Raw genomic sequence first — 10,301 nt, 5'->3', positions numbered from 1 at the left:
AGTTAATACTTTAGCTAGGGAAAGGCAAAAATTTGATTTGTAGCTCTCTCCCTGCTGTATACATACATATTATGGGAGTTGTTGTTGTTTTTGTAAAGCTCAAGATCTGCCAACAACAAAGCAACAGTGCTTTGGCTTCTTAATGTAATTTGGAGTTCCTTCAGCCTCCTTCTTTGGGGCTTCCGGCTCCATGTAACTACTACACTGGGTCCACTTCAGCACTTCGAAGTTATGCATTTGTTTTTTCGTAGAGGGTCTCCAATGGTTAGGGCTGTGAGCATGGTGCAGGTAGTGATGGCTCTCCATCTGGTGTTGCTTTATTGATAGCTGTTGCATGCCTTTGTCATACGGTTTGCCCATTCATTTCCGTCATTTGTTACCCAATAATCGCAAAGGCTCTTACTGGATTTTATGTTTGCCTAGAGGCTAGGTGGTTTGCCCGATCTGAGTTCATCGCTACACCCATTTAATTAATCCGTTTTGGATCCGTGTATATATTTGCAGCGAAGTGGTTCAAACTTTGACCAACTCCCCAGGCATTGGTATTTATTAGAATAGCTGAATTCCGGTCGCTTGGTGAGAATCACCATATGCAGAAGTCCCTGCAAATTGCTAGCAGAGGTCGATGACCAGAATGTCAGATAGCTAAGAAAATAGAACAGACCCTTGACGGTTTTTACTTTGCCTTTTCTTTCCTGCCGTGCAGCAGGTTGCAAATCGATGCAAAGAGGGTTTGGTGGGCTCCGGTTTTCCTCACATTGAGTTCGAATTGTAATAAGTTTGTTGGGCATTAGCTTTCAAAATCTGGCCGTTTCTGAAGTTTTCCCTAGGTTCGAGCAGAACGGAGTTTCCAGGAGTTTTTTTTCGATATATATATAATTACTATTTCAATTCTATCGCCCGCTTGTTGTTTCCGCTTTAACATTTGTTACTTAACTTTCAGACGCATTTCAGAGGAGTTTTTGGGAAACACTGACAGAAGTTGCTTCAGGGTTCCTAATCTGTGGTCTGCGAAGAATAATTTCCTAAGGAACCCTCCATTCTGCTTTATTAGAAAGTACTGCCGAAAAAAGAAAGTAATGCTTATTAAAAGAAAATGAGATGGAAATTATTAAATTAAGCAGCTTGAAAAGCATTTAAACCATTTGACTATTTATTGCTTCGATGTCCTCGATTTATAAAAACTATTAAGTTAAATTCTAAATACATTTTTGTATTTCTTAAAGAATGTCTTGAAGGCGTGTTTAAGAATTAGTAACACAATTTATTTAAGAAAACTTTTTGAAGGAAACAGGGATTGTGAAAAGACTCTTAGTTCTCCTTAGTATGACTTCTTAGTTACCGGATTTTCGATTGGATTTCAATGGACTAATAGATTGAATCATTTAAAAGAAACAACTTTTTAATTTCTTAGTCAAAGGTGTGTGAATAAATTGCATCGATATAGTCAGCAAACCTTTAATTTCATTTTTTATTTAGTATTTTTTTTTTTTTTTTTTTAGAAAAACTGTACAATTTATTTACATTACAAAAAAAAAACCCATCCACCACCTCTACCACTGTGAAATGACACTTGGCATTTGCAACAGTCAGTCTTTTGGCAAATTACTGTCACTCTTTCCTCTGCTGTAGGGACGTGCCCCGCCCAGCATTCGTTCGAGAAGACTCTGCTTGGATTTGCGCTTGGAGGCGAGAACCTCTTTGCAGAGTTCGTTGAAGACTTCGGCCACCTGATCGACGTGATCGGCTGCAGAAACTTCACTGAATTTGCATTCAAAGTCTTTGGCTAGAATTTCACCCTCGTCGCGGGACACTTGCCGCAGATGGACCATATCGACTTTATTGGCACACAATTGAACAGGTGTATCGGACTGGAGATCGGATTTGGCTCGGCGTATATAATTGAAACTTTTACGATCGGTTATCGAGTAGACAAGGAGAAGGCCATCGGCCCATTGCACCAGTTCGGCGGCATTTGGATATTCATCTTCAGCCTAAGAGAAAATAATATGGAAAATGAAATTTGTAAATTATATTCCCTTAACTTACCTTTGGACAGGTGTCTAGAATCTCAAAGAGAACCGGCTCGCCATCCACCATCGCCTCGTGCTTATAGCGATTCTCTGTCTGATGATCATACTCCCCGATATAACGTTTTGTCAAAAAACGCACAATTAAAGCTGCAATCAGAATTGAATAACATAGTTTTAATTTCAGTTTAGTTTCCTTTATCCATCGGTCAGGTGTAAGTGTTGCCAACGCCCCCTCTTAACCGTGAATTTGGGTCAAAAACTTAAGCATGCGTGACGTCCTGGCCAGGTGAATTCGGACTGGAGTGAAATGCAGTCAGCCTCTTCCAAGGGGGTTAATAAACCCGAGCCCTAACGTTGCGTGTTTCGTACAAACGAAGCAACAACAAACAGCAAACAACAAAACAAAAATTGTGTGATGTGTAAAATAAAGTCCTTATATCAAAATGCGATGGTGACAAATATGGCATACCCTTTAAAAATAATCAAATTCTCAAACAGTTTGGGTTTAAGTCAGTTGATAATCTAATGAAAAGTGGTTACATTTCACTATTGTTTATTAGTATAAGTAAGTGAAATCAGCTGAAAGATAGTTTTAAGTTTTCCATCATCGAAAATGCATGAGGAAAGATTGGGGGAGTTGTAAGACAGGACAATTGTCCTTGCCATGAGGTAATATGTAAATTTTTTTTATCTATTTTATTACCAACATGAACAAATAGAAATAATAATTATAATCAATGGCAAAGCAATTCCCTACTCAATGAAACTGAATGAAATAGCAAACAAAATCAACTTCAAGTTGAATATATCCTTTCCTATAACAACAAACAGGGTATTTAAAAAAAAGGCGATAGGACTAGGCCCTACCGAGGACGTTGGTCATTTGGTATGCAAGTGCTTTGAACTCGTCAGGATGCCGTTGTCCTTAAAAAGGATAGGCATAGCCCCGCGGTTGTCCTCCACTTCCTCGGTCAGGCGCGTAAGTGTGTTTGTGTGTGTGTGTGTGGCCCTCGACGTTGCCTTGGCTGCCACGCTTTTTCTTTTGCCTTGTTTTCAACTACATTTCCCTCATCAACATCACCGTCGTACATATGTATATGTACGAATTTTCCTTGCGCTTTTAATTTATGTATTTCGATTTTTGGTTTTCTTATTTCATTTGAGTTTTTCATTTTTTGTTCGCGGGGCGAAAAACGCTTTAAAATTGTTTTCTTGGACAAGCAATGGCAAAAGATTTTTCCCACTTTTTTTCTTTTGGTTTTTGCCGGGCGGTGGGCGCCTTAATTGCCCCACACACACACACACACGCACATTCAGCGATACAAGAGATAGGGAGAGAGACGGGGAGAAAGAGAGTGAGATAAACAAAAAGAGCATTAAATATTTGTGCTTTTTATATGGCAAAAGATATATTGTGGCTGAATGACATTAAAATATGTAGCAACAAATTTATTAAATGTACATACATACATACATACACATATTTATATATGTATATGTATATATGTATATAATTGCAAATAGTTGGAAATTCTCAAGAGCTTTTTACAAGGCTCAAGACTTGTGGATATCAGTATATAGACCCATATCTTAATTACGTTTGAATCCCAATCTTGATTATCCTTCATATAAGATTACAATGAAATGTATTAAAGGATTGTTTTAGCCCTATTTGCTTCAGGCCATTAAATTCCATCAAAATTAGAGGATTAGAGAATTGTATTTAAAACGTTTTTCCATGGAGTTCTAGTGAAAAACTTTTAAAAGTTAACAAAACTGCAAACTAAAGTTTAAGCCTAAAGTCTCTTTTTGTCTCGAAGGCTATTTGAATTTAGTTATTATCCCTGTATTAACTTAAATGGGCAATTTTAGATCCATTCTCTGGGATTCGATCTGCATCAGACTGATTCTGATTTCTCATCGAATTGTCATGGTATTGCCTCTAATGGGTTTCAAAGAGAAAGAAATAATCTGGATCGTTGATCCCACAAATGTAGATCATTGGCACGTTCACCTTAGGGCACATTTCTTGTAGATTACATTTATTTATTAGCCAAACATATATGTTCTTCTGGCCATATTTCAAGACGACGATCTTTCCCTATCTTCCCCCTCGGGATGCTGTTATTCGAAACATATAGCACGCAGGTGTAACCTAAAGTTGACAGTTGACAGAATCTGTAAATTTCCGCTGCCCCCGTTCTCCCACAAAGAGTCAATGGGTTACATACATATAAGAGTCGAGTGTGTCTACCAAGGGGCTGGGCCTGACAGAATGAACATCAATTTATGGCCGCATCGTAGAAATATGCAATGCGTCTCGTCGTTGTTTGCCAATGATCCGTTGGAATATTCGTTTCCTTCACCCTCGCCGCCCCCAAGCATTCCGCCTTCTCCCCATCATCATAAATTAGAGCAAGAGCCATGACTGGCTGGCTGGTTGGCTTGTCAAATCAAGAGGAGGGAGAACGATTAAAAGCGGCAGGGCAATGCCAAAGTGCGAGGAGCCACCACACACATTTGTAGAACCAAACCATACAGATACAGATACAGATACAGACACAGATGTCTGTATATATATGTAGATATAGTATGGTGGATATATGTATGATGCTGCCACTTTGTAAACAAAACAAACAAAGTCTAAATATACATGAACAATCGGCGATTGCTCAACTAATTTGCTGTTGTTGCTGCTGATACTGCTGCTCCTCTAACCCAAAAAAAAAAAAAAAAAACGCACACACAAACACATGGACACAAGAAACAAAGAATGAAATCAAAGTTGTATCCATAAGATACTTCAGTTGTTATCCAATCTTACCACTCTTTCCCACACTGGGCGCCCCAATTACGGCAATCTTTAACTCCGTCAGTGTGGACTTTTTACGCCGTATACCTCGACTGGTCATTCTCCTGGTGGATCTGCTTTACTTATGTGTGTATAAATACTTGATATATATATACTATATATATATATATACTTATACGTGTATCTGTTCAATATGTGCAGTATCTACGTATATCCGTTCTCTGCTCACAGTATATACACACTACATATGTATGAAGGTATGCATGAGTGGTATATATCTTTCACTTTTCATTATCCAATGCTTATTGCATTTCAATGTCAAAACAAACAAAAGAAATGGGTTTAAAATTACACCCAAAATATCACAAAAGAAAAAAAAAATACGGAAAATAAATAATAATATAAATAAAGAAATAGACCAAAACCGAAACCGAAATGGAGGGCAATGAAGATTTTTCGTCTTGGTTGTGGAAATGGAAAATAAATGAGTTTTGTGTTTGTCTTTACGGTTGAAGCATTATAATTATTTTTCTTCCTTTATTCTTTTTTGGTTTTTTTGGCTTTGTTATTGTTGGTAGGTATCTCAGATATAAATCGCGCACTGCACTTTGACCATGTGTTGTGCTTTCCGCCAAATGTTGTGTTGGTGTTCGAGAAGCACGTTGCGGGAATAATATTTGAAAATAGTTGAATTGTTGAATTTTTGAATTTCCAATTTTGTATTTATTTATTTATTTTAACCTTAAACTTTTGCATTGCCTTGTTTCGGTTGTTTTGTCTGGCTTTTGGGTTTTGTCTATTCGGTTCTTTCGGCTCTTGGACGACCGGCCGCATTCGCATCCATGCGATTTCAATGGCCAACGAATTTGTACTAAAAGGCAAAGCCAAGAAGAAAAAAAAAGTGAAGCAAAACACAAACTAATGAAACAAATAGAATGAAAAGAAAATCACTGAGAGTGTGAGAGAGAAAGAGAGAGAGACTATGGGAGAGATGGGAGAGAGATCCACTGACGATCGCGCAATCGTGCTTCGCCTTTTCTTTTTGGCGAGCCAAAAATAGCCCACCGAGCGAAGAGAAATGGTTGGATTGATCCAAATGGATATGGACGAGCCTCTATCAAAGGGTTAAAATTGTGCACAGTTATAGGCTAATCGCATTAATAGAGGGAGGGTGAGAGGGGGGTTAGAAAGTTGGGGCATTAACAAAATTTTCAGTAAGTGGTTGCTCAGCAAATGCTGTCAATAATAATTTTGTTTTACTTTTTGTTTCTTTTTTAATTGGCTTAAAGGCAGGCAGGGCTAAAAGCAGCTGTCCGATCGCTTAAGCAGCAACTGTTTCTCAAACACCCTTTGCTACTTCTAACCACAATCGTTGTTCCCCATCCACCCACCTGGATGACAGCTGTTTTCCTACGTTGAGCTATTAAAGTAGAATCACTCCAACCTGGAAATCATGGGAATTGAATGATTGAGTATGTAACGTAAGAAAGTTTGTTAGTTGTTCTAGCGACTTTGGTATATGAGCCACCTGCCACAGGCCAACTCTGTCCCAAAGGTCTCTCTTTTAGACCCTTAACTGGGCTATTATTACCCAATAGATAGCTTTTAGCAGCTTTCGGTAGTGAGTTGTCTAAGTGGCTCAGTCAATTAAACATATTCACTTGTAATGTGAATATGACTTTGAATTTCTAGTAAGATCGTCATCAGCGTTGTCTTATCGCCTTACAGGGTGGCTCATCGTTACATCGTGGCTACCTTGCCTCTTCTAATATAAAATAGTTCGTTCGAGATGGTCCGGCCATTCGGCGTTGAATCACACAATGTCCCTACTACATTATTATATTTGTGATGTTACATATGAACAAATTCAAAACATTATGAAATACGAAACTGAAATTGCACATTACTTTTCCGACAGCCGGGATATGATACCATCTTCAAATTACATACTCAACTTTGTCTTTTGGCTAAATGAGTCACTGTCCATATATGGTGGACCATTGTGCCACGCCCTGCCACTTCGACGTATTCTCACTCTTTTAGCTCCGCGTTTTATTGGGGCGGTCCAGAAATTTAAATGTCATTTTCCTGGTGTTTTAAGCGAAAGCTTTGAAAAGTCTCACGCATTTACGATTGGGCACTTTAGCCTTCTCGGAAAACTGTTTAAACTCATTTATGGACAAGACATACTAATGATAATAATGTTAACAAAATCTTTTAAAAGGATGAACATCTTTAAATTAAGTAGAGTGAAAAGGGACAGACTCACAAAGTTGTTTTTCCGATTCTCCTTTTCCCTAAACTGCTTGAAGGTAGTCGCTCAATTTCCTATAATGAGTAGAAACATGGGACAAGTGCGGATATTAATAATGCCTTATGCATGGTGTTATTAACTATTTCTCAATTTGCTAAAAGGGAAGTTCCAACAGTTACTACCTGTGAATAACATCATTTTCCTTATTCATCGCCGTTTTTAAAGCGATTGTGTTTTATTTTCCTTAATCTAAAATATCCCGCCCACCTGCAACTGCAATAGGAACTAACTAGCTATAATGGAAGTGTCTTCAATGAACGAAATGTGAAGAGTGGTTGATTTGGCCATTTCGCAGCCTTAAAACATATTCACTTGTAATGTGAATATGACTTTGAATTTCTAGTAAGATCGTCATCAGCGTTGTCTCATCGCCTTACAGGGTGGCTCTTCGTTACATCGTGGCTGCCTTGCCTCTTCTAATATAAAATAGCCACTGGCTAACTGGCTAATTGAGTCACTGTCCATATATGGTGGACATTTTGAAAAATCAGACTGCAGAGATCATTGTGCCACGCCCTGCCACTTCGCCGTATTCTCACTCTTTTAGCTCCGCGTTTTATTGGGGCGGTCCAGAAAGTTAAATGTCATTTTCCTGGTGTTTTAAGCGAAAGCTTTGAAAAGTCTTACCCATTTACGATTGGGCACTTTAGCCTTCTCGGAAAACTGTTTAAACTCATTTATGGACAAGACATACTAATGATAATAATGTTATCAAAATCTTTTAAAAGGATGAACATCTTTAAATTAAGTAGATCGAAAAGGGACAGACTCACAAAGTTGTTTTTCCGATTCTCCTTTTCCCTAAACTGCTTGAAGGTAGTCGCTCAATTTCCTATGATGAGTAGAAACATGGGACAAGTGCGGATACTCATAATGCTTATTGCTGACCCTTTCAACATGCCTTCCGTGAAGTAGTCTTTACTGTGGCTTTGACAAACAAAAGTCTGAGCAGGACAGTTGCCTCGGCCTTTTAGAGCAGTAATTTGTTGCAGGTGCTGAGCTCAGATCTCAGCCACCAAATTTGGTATGTATACTCGTGTAGTATGCACATGTTCAGAGTTAATTGGAATTTCGGCCACGCCCACATCCGCCCCCATAATTTAGAAAAAACCGATTTCCTCCTGTAGTTTTTAAAACACAATCGCTTTAAGAAAGGCGACATTGTAATTATAATTTATGAATAAGGAAGATGATGCTATTCAAATTGAGTTTTTTAAAAATAAGTAAAATGTTATGCGAGAAGTTTTTAAATAAGGAAAAGTTCATTTTAAAAAAGCTGATCAACCTTTTTAAGAATAAGGAAAAACTGATTCAGTTGTTGTCCAAGCAGAAGGAAGTAACTGAATGAGAAAACCTGTGAGTCGTCCCCGTATTTATACAGTTTTCGATAGAAATTTCTCGATGCCTACTTGATGAAAATGAAAACAGTGCTGTGTAATAGGAGTATTCGGTACTGTGCAACACTGACATTTCTATCGATAACTAGTACGTAGAAATCAACGGGAAACGATTTGAATGTTGGAAGTGAATCTATTACTTCTATAGCCATAATAATACGAGTAACTTTTCAATAAATATCAAAAGCCGACCTCTTAATTGATTTTGAAGTAAATATTTACTTAACAGTGTTCAAACGCGGAAAAATGTACTGAAGTTAGATTTCAGTGTTGGCAAACGGTATTTTTTATGAATTATGGTGTTGCCAGTCTGTTGTGTTGTTTAGCGCGTTGTTTGACCGAGGAATATGTATTCTGAACTATATTTCTAATATACCTATAAAATTCTCGTGTCACAGTTTTCGTTGCCATACTCCTCCGAAACGGTTTGACCGATATTGATGAAATTTTTTGTGCTTATGCGGTATCTATGAGAATCGGCCAACATCTATATTCCACCATTCTACGATCAACCCTTTTTCCTCCGATTTGACCCGCAGTACAAGTAAAGCTCAGTACTTGCGAAATAGCAGATCCGAAAGAACAGAAGAACAAATCCAGCAACAAAACACTGATGCACGTGTCAGAATGGAGCAATTGCATCAAGAAGAGTCAGACGATACACGAGCTGAACGCAATGAAGTCCGATTTTTTTTTATTTTTGCAGACGGATCACGGTTTTATTCCGATTTGCTCAAAATTTATTTTTGCATACATTTAGGCTTTATTATTTATTTAAAGATGTGAAAGTCAGTGTAATCATTATATTGACACATTTTAACAACAATCGCACAGTGGGCGAAATCCCCAAATATTTGGCATTAAGTCAAGCCATAAACGAGATTTCCACTGTCCTTAAGTTCATACTTTCTACTTTATTTTCACATAATAAAAATTACTCGGCAATTTTCTTAGACAAAAGAGCTGACTAATCATCACCTGACTTCTGCAGTGATCCATTTAAAAATATTTTAGTTTTTGGTTCCCTTCAACTAAAATTTAAATTTGCTTTTCCAATAAGAAATGGTCCACTGTGCAATTGTAGAGAAGTCTCTTAACTCTCGCAGATTGTTTATTAACAAATATTTTGAAAATATAATTTCAAAAATTTTAAACTTGGCATAGCATACTTTCGGGTGCATACGTCAGATTTTATGAAAAAACTGAGAGATTTACCAAGCAAACTGCCAAAAAATCGCTAGAGGCTTCTGCGACCCCTGACTGGATCGTTTTTTCTCAGTTTTTGATCTATCTGGATGAAACTTCTCATTTAACTTATTTAATTCCAAAGGTACATAAAGTTATAACAACGCTAAAGCAAGTTAAACAATAAATTTAGAACTAGAACTACTAATGAATACATTTTTATACCTTGAAACCAATGTCCAATACCAATACTATTTCGGGTCCGATATCGGAGCTCCTTTGAATGCTGGAAGTGTTATACCTGTGTTGAACCTGTGTCTTGTCTTCTTTGGTCGTTCTCGGTAAAAACTACGCGAGTCCTTTACATGGCTGTAGTTGCTGATCAAGGATAGTTGTTTACCATAGATTTCTTCATTGATTTCTTTCTGATTTGTATTAATTCCAGAAATGACTATCTATCTATCCATCCGAACAGATGGACAGGGTACCTACCAATAAAATATTTGAATACAGACATTTAATAAAAACAAAGGACCCCAAAAAATGCTATTTTGTGAAGA

General features: G+C 37.6%; 1 protein-coding gene across 2 annotated transcripts; it reads right to left on the bottom strand.

Moving 5' to 3' along the window:
- Positions 1-1,487: 1,487 nt before the first annotated feature.
- LOC137574879 (ras-related and estrogen-regulated growth inhibitor) lies at positions 1,488-5,635 on the bottom strand. 2 transcript variants are annotated; one of them, XM_068287340.1, is made up of 4 exons: positions 5,587-5,635; positions 4,858-5,146; positions 2,050-2,180; positions 1,488-1,994 (listed from the first exon to the last, which is right to left on the bottom strand). In XM_068287340.1, the coding sequence occupies exons 2-4, from the start codon at positions 4,943-4,945 to the stop codon at positions 1,590-1,592; spliced, it is 624 nt and encodes a 207-aa protein (XP_068143441.1). In that variant the 5' UTR covers positions 4,946-5,146; positions 5,587-5,635; the 3' UTR covers positions 1,488-1,589. The 2 variants fall into 2 exon arrangements, with proteins under 2 accessions (XP_068143441.1, XP_068143437.1); XM_068287336.1 differs by lacking the exon at positions 5,587-5,635 and having other exon boundaries at positions 4,858-5,241.
- Between the last annotated feature and the right edge of the window lie 4,666 nt (positions 5,636-10,301).

This window comes from Drosophila tropicalis, unplaced genomic scaffold (assembly GCF_018151085.1).
Source record: "Drosophila tropicalis isolate 14030-0801.00 unplaced genomic scaffold, ASM1815108v1 contig_115, whole genome shotgun sequence".
NCBI classification, from domain to species: Eukaryota; Metazoa; Arthropoda; class Insecta; order Diptera; family Drosophilidae; genus Drosophila; species Drosophila tropicalis.
Note: the sequence above shows the minus strand (reverse complement) of the source record. Positions and strands in the feature narration are given on the sequence as shown.

Coding starts and splice junctions, on each gene's coding strand:
- LOC137574879 (XM_068287340.1), bottom strand. CDS start 4,945: ATGACCAGTCGAGGTATACGGCGTAAAAAGTCCACACTGACGGAGTTA. Junction 2,181..4,857: donor GCCCAGTGTGGGAAAGAGTG/GTAAGATTGGAT, acceptor TTCTGATTGCAG/CTTTAATTGTGCGTTTTTTG. Junction 1,995..2,049: donor TTCTAGACACCTGTCCAAAG/GTAAGTTAAGGG, acceptor ATTTTCTCTTAG/GCTGAAGATGAATATCCAAA.